Source organism: Biomphalaria glabrata, chromosome 13 (genome assembly GCF_947242115.1).
Source record: "Biomphalaria glabrata chromosome 13, xgBioGlab47.1, whole genome shotgun sequence".
NCBI lineage: Eukaryota > Metazoa > Mollusca > Gastropoda > Planorbidae > Biomphalaria > Biomphalaria glabrata.
The window spans coordinates 21,209,879-21,227,393 of record NC_074723.1 but is presented as its reverse complement, the minus strand read 5'-3'; the positions used below and the strand labels follow the sequence as shown (position 1 = coordinate 21,227,393).

The 17,515-nt window shown below is 34.1% G+C and overlaps 1 protein-coding gene across 1 annotated transcript in view; it reads left to right on the top strand.

Moving 5' to 3' along the window:
* Window positions 1-17,515, top strand: part of LOC129922494 (uncharacterized) — a 72,463-nt gene that overhangs the window by 51,071 nt on the left and 3,877 nt on the right. Inside the window, exons 2-3 of the mRNA XM_056008925.1 lie at window positions 7,261-7,408; window positions 13,963-13,992. Of these exons, the coding sequence (XP_055864900.1) occupies window positions 7,261-7,408; window positions 13,963-13,992 (178 nt within the window). The remainder of the gene's footprint in view (window positions 1-7,260; window positions 7,409-13,962; window positions 13,993-17,515) is intronic.

Sequence of the window (17,515 nt, the reverse complement as noted above, 5' to 3'; positions counted from 1 at the left end):
TACTTGCGTGTTATCTCCAGTGTATGTGTTGTGGTTAGCATATATACTGGATTTGGAACTTGTTTTGTTCGTACGTCATAATCAACAAGGTCCACTTCTGTTATCAGGGTAAGGGGGGAGCTAATGGTTAGCATGTAACATCTGTCTGTTATCTGTAGTTAGCCAATACACATCTCTAATTAACTGCAATTTACCACTATCTCTAATTTGCTTTTAGATAACTGCTGTCTTTAGATAATGCTAGATAACTGTTACCTTACGTTAACTTCTAGTTAACTGCTACCTCTCATTACGTCTGTATTTTATACAAATAATCCACTATTACGCTGGAAGACAAGCTACTTGAATTGAAAAATAGTATTTGTTAAACCGAATATCGAGAGTGAGTCTGCAGTGAAAGCATGATCCATTTTGTCAAACTTAATCGCAAGCCATAGCAAATCATTTAGTGAATGTGATTTTATGAAGGAGTGTGTCGTTAAAGCTGCCGAAGTAATTTGTCCAGAAAAGGTGAAAATATTCAAGGAAATAGCGTTAACTAGGAACACTGGCAGATAGAATAAATGACATGTCCGTCAGCTTGCGTGAACAATTAAAGAACAAACAAGTTGATTTTGAATTATTTTCATTGGCTCTCGATGAGTCAACTGATGTAACGGGTGTAGCAAAGTTGTTTATATTCATAAGGGCCTGTGACAAGAATTAGGAGCTACTTGAGCTCTGTTCTAACACCACTTCTTTTTGAAAAATAACAGGAGATGATATTGTTTACCTTTGGTAAAGCTACTTATATAACAACGGATGGCGCACCAACCATGAAATGAAATAGTTTTGATGCAAAGCTATTAGCAAAAATAAGAGAGACTAATGCTAATTTTAAATTTGCTCATTTTCAGTGCATCATTCACTAAGAAACATGCTGCGCAAAGCATATTACAGTTCCAACATGTCATAAGACCGGTTTCAGTCGTTTTCAATGTTATTCGTGTCCGTGGTTGAAATCATCGCCAATTTTCAATGTTTCTGGATGACATTGGACACGAATTTGATTGTGCTCACTACTACACAGAAGTCCGATGGCTCTCCTGTCATAAAGATTTTTTGCATTGCGTGAGGAAATTGTATTGTTTCTGAACATAAAAGGTGAACCTGTTGAGCTTTTCCCAACTGACGAATGGGTTCAGGATTTGGTTCAGGATATTTGGCATTGGCAGTTGATCTCACTGGTCACCTGCAAGACTTGAATTTGAAAATTCAAAGTAAAGACTAAATTGTCAAAACTGCGTGTGATCATGTGAAGTGGTTTCAAGCATAATTACGACTATGGATAAATCAAATATGAAGAGAAAATCTTGTTCACTTCTCAACGTGTCAGGAACCAAAAAGATTAAATACGGCTACAACATTTGGTAAATATGTCTTACACCTGGAATCGTTAGTAGAAGCTTTCAATGACCGTTTTCGTGACTTCGTTTTATACGAGCAAGAATTTTCGTTGTTTGTGTCTCCATTTTCATATGCTTCTGAAAATGCTGCTGCTAATGTGCAACAAGAGCTGATAGAATAGCAGAGAGATTATTTGAAAGCGAGGTATATAAATGTGGCTGTGCCAAAATTTTACAGTTCTTTACCTGAACGGTACGTTGAATTGCGGACATTTGCAGCCAGAACTCTAGCTATGTTTGCAAGCACTGATCTCTGTGAGCAGTTTTTTCCATTATAAAAGCTACAAAAACACATTACCGTTCGAGATTATCTGATCAAAACTTCAACATGACATTAATAAACTTGTATCCCAGAAAATATGTCAAGTATCAGCACAAACAAAATAATGCGTAATCATAATAATTTTTAATTATCAAATATTACTACAAATTTAGCTAAGGGACAGGTGTGCCATTGATTTTTGTATTCTATTGTATTGTTTCTAATTTACATAAAACTAGTAGGTTGTTTTGCAACTGTTTTTTTTTTTGCTGCGGCCCCTCAGGTCATATTAAGTTTTTATGTGGCCCATACACCTAAATGAGTTTGACATGCCTGGCATAGAGGTACGAGACAGGCAGAAATAATTCGAAAATAAACTCAGACTCAGACAGCGCTACTACATTACAAAGTCCTCTCGACTTTTAACCTTTATGCGCGATGAAAATCTAGGAAAAAATATATAAAAAATACTTTTAAAAAAAAAGCTAATGTCGAGTGAAATTGAATGAGTTATTTGAATCAATCAACGTTCGACCTAACACGAACATATTTGTACACTCTATGCTCAACTATGCTGTAATACATGAATAATTTAAAACGATATATTTATAAAGAATATCAGAGTGGAAATGTCCACGTCATTGTTCTTCTAGAATGTAAGTTGAATTAAGACGAAGTCAGTTCCACCTTTAGGTCTTTAAGTTGATATCATTTTAATTTTTTTATACGAATCTTCAAATTATCTCCTGCACAGAAAAAACATCTCATGCACTCTGGCGTGTTTCTTGTAACATATGACACATAATTTTTGTGACCAATATTTACGAAATATATAGTAAAATATTATGTGTGAAGACCTTATTTATGAAGTTATAACTATATTGACTGAATGATCTAGTTTAAATTGTGTTGATTTATAAGAATTATAAGAAGTTAAAAGACCTATATAAAATTCTTGGAAGTTAAAAGACCTATATTAAATTCTTGGAAGTTAAAAGACCTATATAAAATTCTTGGAAGTTAAAAGACCTATATTAAATTCTTTGAAGTTAAAAGAACTATATAAAATTCTTGGAAGTTAAAAGATCTATATAAAATTCTTGGAAGTTAAAAGAACTATATAAAATTCTTTGAAGTTAAAAGAACTATATTAAATTCTTTGAAGTTAAAAGAACTATATAAAATTCTTGGAAGTTAAAAGATCTATATAAAATTCTTGGAAGTTAAAAGAACTATATAAAATTCTTGAAAGTTAAAAGATCTATATAAAATTCTTTGAAGTTAAAAGGCCTATATAAAATTCTTGGAAGTTAAAAGACCTTGTTTAAATTAATGAAATTAAAAAGCTTAGTTTGAATTCTTTGAAGTTAAAAACCTAGATTAAATTATATGAAGTTAAATGAACTAGATTAAGTTCTATGAAGCTAGGTGACCTAGATTAAACAGAATATCATCATACTCATGTATGTCAATGACATCGAACACAAACATGACATTATTTCAATCTTCAGTTTTGAATGTTATGAGTAGACGATACAAAATAGAACTTCATCTCGAGGTCCAGCCACTCTCAGTATTCGATAAGTCCGAAAGGTCATAACCATCCCCTACCCTTTTGTTTTAATGCCCCAAGTAGCCTTTGTATAAATCTGGATCAGCTCCTGCCTGCTCGGGCAGACAAGAACTCTCCGGATTAAGCATTATTATCATCATATTCAGTCTGACGTGTTTGATTATAGGAGTGGAATAGCTGATTGATTGCCGGGTAAATGTCGGCGTGTGTGTAACCAACTACCTCGGCTACTGGTCAACAATAATCATAAAATCATAATCTTCTTTATAGAATCTTTATTACAAGTTAAAAGATTGGAAAAAGACTGAGACATTTTAACAGAAAAAGTAAAGTTACCATTTTATCAATGTAAACGAGACTTTTCTTTAATCTCTTCAGAATTTTTTTTGTTAGAAAATAAACACAGTTTCCAGTGCAATATAGTAGGTCAAAAGATATGTCGGCTTTCGGTGAGAAACGGTAGAACTAATTCGTACAAGTGCTCCTTCTTCCCTAGTGCCATTAGAGAATGGAATGGGTTGCCTGAATCAGCTAGGAAAACTCATGACTTAGAAGAGTTTATGTCATTGCTTAACATTTATGACAAGATTGACAAGTAAAGTCTGTAATATATAAGATAAGTAAGATAAGAAACTATCAAATCTCTAAAAAAAAAAATTTCATCCAGTGGAGAGTGGAAACGTTCGATTTGAAATATAATTTACTTTCACATCGTACACTAAATTAAAAATAAGAAAATCAATGCTCTTATTCACGATATCAATACAATAACTTAAATTTACTTATTAACATACAAATTCTCTTTTAAATACAGCGTAAAATGTAAAAGAGCCCCAAAATAGTCCCATTTCTCAACTAAACTGACTTTCACCTTCACTCCTACAATACTACTATAAACCTTTACATGATCGCTAGGAAATTAAATATGTGAAATGACTTTTATATATTTTAATGTCAAGCGAACAATGATCATGTGATCGAAAGTTAATGTATGAACTGATAAATGCCGCTTATGATTAGGAATAGCTTTATGTCATAATTTCTCACAAAATTGTCTGAGGCTGGTAACCGAAATATAAACTGACGATTTTTAGGCTCTTAAACCGAAGTGGAAGTTTTACTAAAATATATTTGTAAACTTTGTCTATTTAAGTGCAGATGTTGTTGGTGAGTTGGTCTAGTCTATTAGAGTGGAGATGTTGTTGAACAAACTGTTTACTTGACATAAGCTCTTAAATGTCCAAACCAAACAGCATAACATATAGTATAGAATAAGATAATCCGGCCTTTTAAACACACATATTTATTACATACACACAATTCACTACAACCAGTTTTTTTTTAATCCTTTGTCCGTTTTTTTTTCTCTCTACCCTATTTCCGTTTTAACATTTTAATAAACTGTCGCGTCACTAAGGAAATGCCCAATTAAACCCAACTTCTACGCATCTTATTGTTGAGTCCTTACAACAAGAAAAAAAACAATTTTTTTTTATTCTTAAAAGCCTATATTAAGGGTAATTGTATCAATTAGCTTGGATCAGTCATGTAATTAAATTTGTAATTGATCTAGACTGACAATAATAAATCTGTGTGATTAGAAATATTTTTTACCAATTGTTTTTGTTTAGCGTTATTTCATGCTTTTAGCGTTCTCACTACGCTATGATCCTATCACTTTCTCACTACGCTATGATCCTATCACTTTCTCACTACGCTATGATCCTATCACTTTCTCACTACGCTATGATCTTATCACTTTCTCACTACGCTATGATCCTATCACTTTCTCACTACGCTATGATCCTATCACTTTCTCACTACACTATGATCTTATCACTTTCTCACTACGCTATGATCTTATCACTTTCTCACTACGCTATGATCTTATCACTTTCTCACTACGCTATGATCTTATCACTTTCTCACTACACTATGATCTTATCACTTTCTCACTACACTATGATCTTATCACTTTCTCACTACACTATGATCCTATCACTTTCTCACTACGCTATGATCTTATCACTTTCTCACTACGCTATGATCTTATCACTTTCTCACTACGCTATGATCTTATCACTTTCTCACTACACTATGATCCTATCACTTTCTCACTACGCTATGATCCTATCACTTTCTCACTACGCTATGATCTTATCACTTTCTCACTACGCTATGATCTTATCACTTTCTCACTACACTATGATCCTATCACTTTCTCACTACGCTATGATCCTATCACTTTCTCACTACGCTATGATCTTATCACTTTCTCACTACGCTATGATCTTATCACTTTCTCACTACGCTATGACCCTATCACTTTCTCACTAAGCTATGATCCTATCACTTTCTCACTACACTATGATCTTATCACTTGTCTGGACCAGTTGGAAAGGGGTAGGGGGAGAAAAAACAGGGGGGGTGTATCTTGTGACTGTTACCGTGATCGATGCATTTTTTTTTAAAGTTGTGCGACTTGAATTCAAGGGCTCAAACCTTTTCAAGGGGACTAATTAAAATTATACCACCACATCAAGTACAATTTCTTTCCTTTGTTCGATACCTCACAAAAAAAAATTAGCAATAGGTAATTAACTAATTGGTGAATAATTGTTATTGGTTCTTGTTTAGTCAGGTACCAAAAATAATTATGAGAAATTTCAACTTGATCCGAGATTTAGTGTGAGATAAATAACGTGTACAAACCTTTTTACCAGACAGACAGATAGACAGATAGAATTGCTATAAGCTGTATAAAAATACTTTGATTTAGCTTATTTCGGATGTTTCTAAAGCTCAATAGCATGCTTCCAAATACCGGTTCAGCTCATAAGCTTCACTTAGTGTATAGAGTTCTTCTAAATTGATAACTAATTTAAAGATAGAGTCAGGCGAAAGATTCTTGATATTACAAAGCTTATATCAATTCACTCTGTCTGTCTGGTATAAATTTTAAGTATTGTAATAACTTAAGTGAGGCAACTCAACGAGGCACATCGATATTTATTGACAAGACATCACAGGTACACAAACAACATCTATCTTAGCAGGGCCGGTCCTAGCAATTGCGGGCCCTATGCGAAACTGATTGCGTGGGGCCTAGTCTGTGTGGGAATAAGGATATTAAGTGAAAAATTAAGATTTTGTATAAGTAAAAAAGTTCGACTTTACTAAGCTAAAAATTGCGATCTGTACTTTACGAACCTTGTAACCAATGGCATATTTATATGCTAGTGACTATAAAAGTGAATAAAGTATTGGAACTTCCGATTAAGGTATAAATTTGCCCGATTATTACATGAAAGCTGACAATGCCTTTTTTCCTTTTGTCACGCGTTGGATTGGCGTTTTCCGCAATTAATGACACCCACAAATGACAATTTTGTCTATTTTTGTAGAGATTTTAAAGAGTTTTCAGGAGATTTTAATAAATTCAGGAGATTTCCAGAAATTTTTCGTATATATTTTGCAATTTAATAATTACACCCTGAATTAGCGCGGGGCCTATGAAAGCGCGGGGCCCACTGTGACCGCATTGGTTGCAGTGGCCTAAGACCGGCCCTGTATCTTAGGCATAATCTCTCCATATTGGCTCTCTACTTGGGCGGAAATCGTTTCTCTTAATGTCAACATCCTTTCCTAGTCTGGTTACTAGAGGTGCGCATCTCTGCACTAGCCTGGATGGCGGTGCGCATGGAAGATGTGCATGGAAGAGTCATAACAGTATTTTAAATATTTTGCTTGTTTGTATATTTCTAGTCACTTAAACGTACAGATTCCATCGTGAGTAACAGCCAATTTGTTTTTAATTAAATGCAAAACAAATTGAGAACAGTTACTTTGTAAACGCATTTCTAATGTCTAATACTGCGCATTACTTGATGTGATGGTCATGGCCATACTTTATTTGTGGTTGATTTTCTCTACATTTTCAAATCGAGGCATGCTTAATGTCATTTGTTTTCTACCTTCAGGCCAAAACGAGGACGATATTAGCCAATGTGTTCTACAATATGCTCCAGTCGAAGCTAGAGTCAGAACTAACACAACCAGAGCCGCAAGACTTTGAAATTCCATACGAGTCCAGCAAAAGAAGTAAATCTTCTAAGTGGGCAGGATCAGGTAAGGGCATTGAGGGGCAAGGGGGTTAGTTACAGTCGATTTAATATGATTAGGTAAGGGCGGTGACTTTGAGGGTCAAAAGGGTTAGCTACAGTCAATTAGACTTTAGCAAGTAAAGGTGTTGACTTTAAGAGGGGGAGTTAGCTACAGTCGATTTGATCTGAGCAGGTAAAGGCGTTGACTTTGAGAGGGGGAGTTAGCTACAGTCAATTTGACCTGAGCAGGTAAAGGCGTTGACTTTGAGAGGGGGGAGTTAGCTACAGTCAATTTGACCTGAGCAGGTAAAGGCGTTGACTTTGAGAGGGGGAGTTAGCTACAGTCGATTTGACTATAAGCAGGTAAAGGCGTTGACTTTTAGAGGCAAGGGGGTTAGCTACATACGAATTGACATGATCTGGTAAGGGCGTTGAAAGGCCACTGAATGTAACTACTGTCAAAGTGGACAGGATCAGGTAAGGGCTTTGATTAAAGGAAAGGGGGTTAGCTGCAGTCCATTTAACATGATCAGGTAAGGGTGTTCACCTGAAAGGACACTGAATGTAGCTACAGTCAAAGTGGACAGGATCAGGTAATTGGGCGTAGACTAGGGCGGAGGGGGATTTACTTACAGAATCAGATAAGGACGTTACTTTAGCCAAGAAGGAAGGGGAAATAAGTAACAATCAAAGGCTCAGCTATTGATGTGTATTGGGAGGGGAAGATGAATTAGTTCAATCAAAGAGACTCACATGGTGGCCTAGACAAGTTACAAAAGTTGGCTGGGTTACATTGAGCAAAAACAAAAAAGAATCTAAAGTAATTACAAATTTAAAAGTTACATTCTTAATTGTACCTTATTAAGTAACTGATATAGAGAGTTTGACATTAACATCAGCTTTGTTCAGACATTTCTTTCCCCCAATATACTTTTGCCCCCCCCCCCTGCCACATCCTTTGATCATTACTACAACATTTTTTATATTTTTTTTTATAACCCATTCTAGAAGAAATGTTTTGTCATTAAGTCAGTTGTATCAGCAGATTAATCATACTCTGACTTCTTGAGCCCACAAAGTGAACAACGCTGATGTTAGGTTTCGCTCTGTCTATAGCTCATACTTACTGCTCTTTTGTCCAGTGGCGGCTCTTGCGTTTTTTTCTGGAAATGAGAACACACTAAAACAATTTATTTTTCTAAATATGTACATATATATTGATTTCTTGACAAAATAATTCTGATAGTTGCAAATGATACTGTCCTTGGTCTTCCCCTCAATAAGAACTCAAGCGCCGCCACTGACAATGCTTATACACATTTTCTAATGTAAACTTTTATATTCACTAAAGACTTCAATTTCTTGTGACTCTTTTTCTCTAAGTTTAAACCATAATAATCTTAAATATGTTAATTAAATGTCCACGTCATCAGTGCCGGATTTAGATAGGTTTTCTGGGCGGTTGTTGAAAATCTAAAAATTCATTTCAATGTCATATCAAATATCACGATTAAGTCTATTTGAAAGGATGATTTTTTTTTAATCACAAATAATCTAGGAATTACTCAATGAAAGTTTTATTATTTAGAAAAAAATGTGAGAGTATATCATCTAACTAGATTAAATTTAGCACTTAATTCTCCGGCACATAACTGATTAATTGTAAGTCACCTTTGTTTACCTTTCTATTGTTGATTTTCTTTGTACTCTGACTGATAAATGTTGGTCAATATTTCATGTCCATGAATAAAAGGGAAACAAGTCATATATAACCTAGTATTAAAAGAATGCTTCAAGAAGAGTGCTCGTTTACAACTCAAAAAAGTAGTTCGTTATTTTTGAAACTTATAACTAAAACGAAGTTCGTATCAAAATTCTTTTTTAAAAACAACATTTGAATCAGTATTCTATTTATTGAGTTAGTTAATAAATGGAAAAATATATTTTATAATGAACCATTGACACATTTACCATTGTGACCTTAGATGCCTAATTTTTGGACCAATGCGCAAATCTATAAATGAAGCTTCAGTTATTAATGAAGAAGTCCATGACCTTTTTACCCCTTGAAGAAGAAAACAAAATTCTTTCTTATTTATCTGTTTTCTAATTTCAAAATAAACTGGAGCCTAGAAAGATATTGGTCTTTGGATGTTGTTGATAAGGTTTGTAGGTATCAGGTGAAAAAATAACAATTGTATCTCCGAATCACACAAAATAAATTAAAGTTATTAAACATAGCTTTACAAGCTATTTTCATTGTATGTTTTTATACATACCATTTATTATTGGAGATTTCATACATGGCGGAAAAAACTATAAATAGCAAGCACTTTGGTGTATCGGTGTACAATGTAAATAAAGTGTTGTAAAGCGATGGTTTGGTTTGAAAAATATATTTTTGGGGGCACTTTTTTCCATAGCGTACATTTTCTAACGTCTTCCGTTTCTGACACTAACACGACTCAGTATGAAGCAAGCATTAGTTTTAGAACTTATTTCAAAACAATTGGGCAACTAACTAGCGGTAATAAAGGTAAAGGAGGTTTGATACGAAGATTAACTGTTATGTATTCTTTTAAGCTAGAGATTTATATTTGCATTTATATAGTTGTTAAAATGACGTTAACTTTAAAGCTCTTGGCATTAATTTGTTTATCGTATGAAATTCTAGGGTTGTTCTGAGCCTGAACTGTACACGCAAAATCTATTGTTTTCATTTCCTATCTACGGTAATATATAAAGAACAATGTTATCTCTTGTAATGAATCTTTCTTATCGTTCGTTTCAGTATTAAGTGTTTTCCTTTAATTTAGCTTTATTTTTATATTTCTTAAAAATTACTTCTCTTTGTCCGTAGAAGCCAGTGAACAATAGAAAACATAAGTCAGAATAGAAAACATTTGAAACCAGTTTTAAAAAAAGTATTTTATTTCTCGAGAGGACTCGGGTGAAACACACAATAAAATCGCTCAGGAAAATGTTTGTGTAGGTTGAAAGGTGTCAACACCAGAACATCACAAGTGGATACATTAGTTGATTTCAATAATTGAATTGAATCATATAATTTAATTTTTAATAGAATGTTTTCTTGTATAATTATCCCACTTTATTCACTATTTTTATATCTTATTTTATTATGTCCAAAATAAGATTAAGTAAAATACTATATTGGTAATGTTTTGTGCATACATGTGCAAAAGTTTTAAAAGCTTTTTAATAACGAAAAAGTGAAAATATTTATATTTGTTGTATTTGTTTCTGTTCTAAACATTAATTGGTTGACTGTGAAATGTGAATATTAAAAGCCTTCTAGAGGCTTTTAATTAAACTTAATGACATCGCTACTTGGCTTATATGAGTGGTTAGAACATAAGTCTACAGCAGTGATGCCCAACCTAATTCGACCTGCGGGCCATTTCAATTTTCGACCCTTGTGTCGCGGGCCACTTTAACGAATATGTACTTACATTAAGTAAGAGTTATATGAAGTTTATCCTTTTTTTTTTCAAGCATCGGAAAATTGCTTCATTGCTCTGCTTACACCGACTCATTTTCTTGTCTCTTTTTGGTGAATATTCTCATAACTCCTCCTATCTCTAGGAGTAATTTTACAATCTTTTATTCGCGCCTTAAATCAAGAATGCCCCCATATTACTTTCATAATACCAATTATCTGTTGTTGTTTTTTTTTAAACAGCCACACTTTCTTTTTAAAACAAAAATGTTGGCTTATTATCATGCTCCACAAAAAAGTAAAGATCCGTTCACTTTTTCTGGTATATTCTACATTCATAGTCCCAGTTCATAAACGTACACAAGTTAAAGGTCTTGTTACCAATCTATCAAAGAAAACTTGAGGGTCCTACTAAAGTAGGTAAATATACATTTCACCTTTTTTTTACGAAGGGAAAAAGAGGAAAGTGATTTTCTACACTTCGTACCGACGTTTCGGCGGCCGGATGGAACCATTTCGCGGGCAGATGTGGCCCACGGGCCGTATTTTGAGCATCACTGGTCTACAGGATATGTAGACAGCTGAAAGCATTTTATTATTTGTGACCTAAAGTTAAGGAATTTTGTTTGGCAGAAGTGTGATGCAAACACCGTCGACTGCCTCAGATATCTGCACCAATGTCCAAATGTCAACAAAACAAGCTCATAATGGTGTATTTCAAAAGTCTCATTCCCTGTATTGTCGTTGGGTGGGTAATGCTTGAGCACAATCTCTCTTTTGACTATTTTTTTTTTTTAGAAATTCGACTTAGCAATCTGAGCTTAAGATCATCGCCCACTTCCAATTGGTTCAAGCAAATGCTCAATTTTGTTCAGCTGTAGCTGTTTGGATACGCAGCTTTCAATTTACATTTAACAAATAAATCTAAGAACTGGGTTTCTCTAACAAATCTCTATACATTCCATATTTATACTAGCTGTACATACCGGCTACGCCCAATGCTTTATTCCCAGGCTTTATATTGTTTATTATTTAAAGATCAACTTAACATACTTTTTAAACTCGAGAATTAGTGTATCTGTTACAATCAAATTTCACGGCACGCTCTCTGTTTCCCTCTCTGGAACCCACTAGTTAAGGGAATGGTGACGAGGCTGAGGATCAATCACACCGGGGGACCCTAATATATCGCTGTATTATACCACATTTAATTGTACTAAATATTATTCAATATTATGTAAAGTTTTCTTAGGTTCAGCTTGTCTGTAATAACAATAATAATAAATATAATAATAAAGTAATAACGCAGAAATTTTAAAACTAACATGATTTTGGTAAACATTTTCATTATTTAATTAACCCGAGCAACGCAGGATGTATTTTTATTCTAGTATTCTGTACTTTTAAATTCAAGACTTTTGTACCAAGTCTTGACCTAGATCTACTGCTCTTTCTAACGTTTTCTATTTTAACAAACAAAACTTATTCTATTTCTCCTATTTGTTTTGTGATTTCATTGCAACTGTTGCTGCGTTGTTCCTTGCTTCAAGCTTGAGTCTTATCAGTTGATCATGATGGGAAACACACATTTCTTCCAACAATTGAAAGAGCTATTTCAATCAAAAATCAGACCAGTTCAAAGACAAAGATCGATGGGAAACTAATCGAATCGTAGATGAGTGGCAAACTGTTGATATTCACTATATTCTCACTATATCTTCTCAAGGCCTTAAAAATAGAACCGAATAAAAAAATCAATGACCGACTCGGGTTTTTATTACTGTCATACATGTTTTAACTTTCCCCACCTCATGCAATATACGTTCTTCGCTCTCCGGGTGACCCAGGCCTGGCCCTAGAGGTAGCCTAGCCCGGGAATCGTGACAAACCACACGTTAGCGGGGCAGTGTGGATCTGCTAATTTAATGCTAAGTGAATCAAACTTTGCTCAGATGACATTTTGGTCCTGGGCCTGAATGGCGAAGAAAACACAGCGCCGCCTGGTGGCGCCAAGCACGCGACTCTACAAGAAGGCGCGCGAGATTTCCTTAAAAGCACTGTTTGACCGAAGAGAGAAATCAACAATCTAATTACTGCAGCAACCCGTCTGCTATCTTATATTCCATAAAATTCTGAAATAGATTTTTAAAAAAATAATAAAATAACAAATCTCGACAAAACTGAGTAGTGAAAAATCAAGAAAATATATTCAGGTCAAAAGTTGTAACTAAAAAAAACCAAACAAGCAATACCGACAAACGTTAGATTTGTAACTGAAACATGTCCGTACTCTCAAAAAAAATGTCGCCAAAGATGTGAATATCAAGTTTCAAGTTGTAAATAAGAATAAAAAAAAAAACATGTACCGACATGCTTAATCTCGCTGAGACTGCTAAGCAGAGGCGTAGTAAGGTGGGGCACGATAGATCGGGCGACACCCTCAGGGGGGCACCACACGAAACCTATATTTCTATGTGATGTTCGTGGAAAATGGAGGGGGGGGCGCCAATAAAGTACCTTGTTCCGGGCGCACGCTTTGCCTACTTCGCCTCTGCTGCTAAGAGAGAATAATTCTTCATGGGCGTAGCCAGGGGGGGTGGAATTAAGTGACTGATTTTTGCTTGTACCAAACAAAATATGAATTCAAAAAAGCAACTAATTAATGACGTAATTACTAGTAATTTTGCTTGATACCAAAACGGGAAAGTAATCCTTCAGTATTAAGAGATATGGCTAAATATGTGGAATTTTTCCCTTAGATAATTTTACACGTTGTTTCTCCCACACCCATTCTCAGATCAAGTTGAAACTCTAAAACATTATTTATTGTACCTAACAAAACATGAAAGCAATAAAAGCATTAAGCCAATTATTGGTAATTAATTATTTTGCTTGATATTGAAAAAGAAAAAGGGAAATAAATTCAACGTTATTGAGAGATAGTTGTAAATTTGGAGTTATCCCCTTTAAACAACATTTTTTAAAAAGAAAACATAGGAATAGAGAAATATGACGTAAATTAGGGGAAACAAATCTCTTCATATTCATAGCGTGGGACAATAGCTTCATTCCTATAACTAATCATTGATTTTTGTTTGTTGTCTTTCTATTGCTTACTGAAGGAGAAAGTGAAACACTCATAAGACCTTTGGGTATGTATTCATTTATTAGTTGGGTATTTACTAGTTCACCACCATATAGTTGTATTAATGTATAAATGTATTACATTAGCAACTAGCTTTAAGCCACAATCTAAACTACGGAAGGGTGTTCGCCCCTTACTTTGGTCTGTACATATCTTACGGTACCAAAAAGCTAGGTATTATTTTTAGCAGCAAAATTTTAGGTATGTATTTTTAACAACAAAAATTAGGTATATATTTTTACCCACCAAAAGTTAGGTATGTATTTGTAAATTCCATATGTTTATGATATTATCTTACCGCCATATGATTGTCACAATCAGATTGTGTATGTGTTTTTACATCCCTAAAATTTGATATTTATACCAAACGTATAAATGAGTATGTATTTAACTACCGCCACATAAATAATTATAAAGTTTCACACCATATATTTACTATTGCTAGTCACTATATAGTTGTGTATTTATTAAATTTCTAGCTGGCAATAATAATGGCGCACTTTTAACTTGTAGCTTGGAAAATATTGCTATAAAGCAGTGGTCTTCAACGGGGGCGATATCGCCCCCAAGGGGGCGTTTTCGAGATTTTGGGGGGCGCTGAGAGCCAAAGGGGCGGTAGGGGGGCGCTGGGCACAAAATGGGGCGGTAAGGGGGCGCTGGGCATAAAGGCGGAAAGAAGAAACTAAAGGTGCTCTGAAACAAAACAAATTTAAAAATTCTTCAACATTAAAGCTGGAAAACTAAATATAGACAAATTATAGTTAACTTGCTTCTAATTTAAGAACAGAAACAGCGTTAGAAATTGAGTTCGGGAATCCCATTTTCTATTTTTAAATTCTTACTCTTTTGCTATGATTGTAGAGTATGTATTGTCCTTGGATCACGCGCTTATAAACGTTTAAGATTTGATAAACAAAGTAGGTAGATTAATACGCCTTTTAGATTATAGTTTTTTTATCTACATATGTTAATATATTGATATGTAAATGTTAATTGCAAAAAAAACATTAAAGGTAACATTTCAAAGAATATTTTAACTTTTTAAAAACAAAAAAATATTGCTAAAATGTTGTTACGAAAACTCACTGGTATGTCATGTAATATTTCCTTGAGATTTAGTGAATTGCCACTAGAAAAAAAGTAAGTTCTAATTTGATGGCATTTTAAGATGAGGTTATGAAACCAAGTCCGCTTCACGAGCATATAGCGATTTCCAAAAATAATTTAAGAATATTCATGAACAATTATAAAAATCTACAATTAAAAACAAAAAACGGCAAAGCAGGATATGTTTTAATGGCTTCTTAGAAAAATGCATAGCTTTTTTTAAAAATACTTGTGATATTGTTGAAAAATTGATTAAAACTAAATTTATTTTAAAACATATGTAACACAAAAATACTTTTTTTTGTTAGAGATGAAATATTATTTCAAAATTGTCTAGTTATGTAGCTTATGAGGACATATAGGAAAGCATCAGTGGTTGGACGCTACAATGACTTCATAAGTAGTATAAAATAAAGAACAAATCTATTCACTATTTACATTGTGTGTTATGATACACAAGAAAAGTTTAGCCCGCAATTTCATTTCTACTTGAATCTAATTATACAACTGTAAATAAAATACAAACCCATGCCGAAAATAAGCGCATCTTTCAACAGTTTTATGAAACAAATGATGAAAAAGATGTTAGACTCTTGTTGTAAACTGAAGTTCGCTGGATTTCGAAAGGGGTTTGTTAATTGTTATGGCTCGTTTTTTTTTTAACTCTTAAATAATTTTTGTTTTTGAGAAATGGGAAGATTCAACGGTTGGCGATGACTTAAAGCAGGCTTTAAAAAAATGTTTTACATGGAATGAACCTCCGACTGCTAGGAAAGAGATTAACTTTTATTGATAATATCATTTTCTCTTTTATCGAGATATTAAATCTATTTTACAGAGTTTTAGAATCTCACATAACCTGTTTGTTGACAAATGAATTACTGCCCAAGGACACCCATATCTATGCAATTCACATAACAATGCTCTATGAAGAAATTAAGATTCGCTTCTAAAATTTAAAATATGTATATTTAAATGACCATTATTAAACATCTGTTACTGATGTTTAAATTGAGTTTCATGAAAAAATAGATTCATAAAACAGAGTCTTCAGTAAAAAGAATGTAAACATAGGAGGCACACAGTGGCGTAGCTAGGGTGGGGGGAGACGGGTCCCCATTCAAAAAGGGGGGGGGGGCAAATTAGTGCTTTTTTAATTAATTAAATTAAATATTAAGCAAAATGCAGCGGCCCCCAAAGATGTCAAGCTCCCTGGCCCCAAAACGGTGGATATTCCTAGCTACGCCCCTGGAGGCACAACAGAGATGTGGCTGCATTTAAATGTTTCAGTAAAATTCCAAAACTGTAGTCGAAATTGGCTTATGTTTTAGCTTTTCATTAAACATACATTGTTAACATAGATTCAGTGCTTAACAAACTTAATAAATAAGCAAAGAAATAGACTGGATGTAGCCACTAGAGGAGACCTTCGCGTTGTTTTGGCTAATTTAAAGCTTGAAATTTATAATATTATCAGACTGCATGGGGCTCAAGGTTCCAATTAGCTTAATTTCTTTTTGTAGTGAATTCAGCAATAATAATATTTATATTAAAAAATAAAACTAAATTTACTATTAAACCAAAAAAACAGTACGCCCTAATATTCAAAAATTTAAACGGAGACTATTCTTAGGATTTGAAAGAAAGTCTTTACAATTAATTTTTGTGTGTAATCACTGAAAATTATTTGACATAATTTTTTTGTATAATGATAATATTGGCTGTTTTTGCCTTTAATTCCGAAGATTACGTCTGAGTCCAGTGTTTCACATAACTACGCAAACCCAACTGCGACCTACATATTTTCCCGAATTTTATGCAGACAAAGCCGTTGTATGCTGGTGTTCTATTTAAGTTTTCTTTCCGTCTTTTGTGCCTGTCTTCAATAATGGCTTTTCTTTGAGTATCAAATGTTTGTCCCGCAGTTTTCGTAAGAGCTCTCGAACTGTTTCTCTAAGAGGCTATCTGCTGCCAAAGAATGCTGCCAGGTACTTTTCTCTATGCCAGTGAGAGCGAAATGGCGCCTGAATAAATCTTTATAGCGCTTACGGGGTAGGGGGCACCTCTGTAACTCAGTTCTTCTTAAAGCTCGTCAGTCATAGGCCAAGGAGTTCACAACAATCGCTTTTGGCATGCGGTCATCTCCCAAGCGGGATAAGTGTTATTGACAGCATAAAAATTAATAATTAGGTGATATTTTGTTCAAATCGGCCTTCTCACGCTTCTTTATAAGTGTTTTTCTTAGAGGGGGGCGCTGGCGATTTTTTTTTAAAGAAAAAAATCGAAAAGGGGGCGGTAGGCCAAAATAGGTTGAAGACCACTGCTATAAAGCATGTAGCTAAAACAAATAGCTGGTATTATTGAATATATTTTGTAGATTTTCACAACAAACTAAACAAGGTCATTGACACTTAATTGAGCTT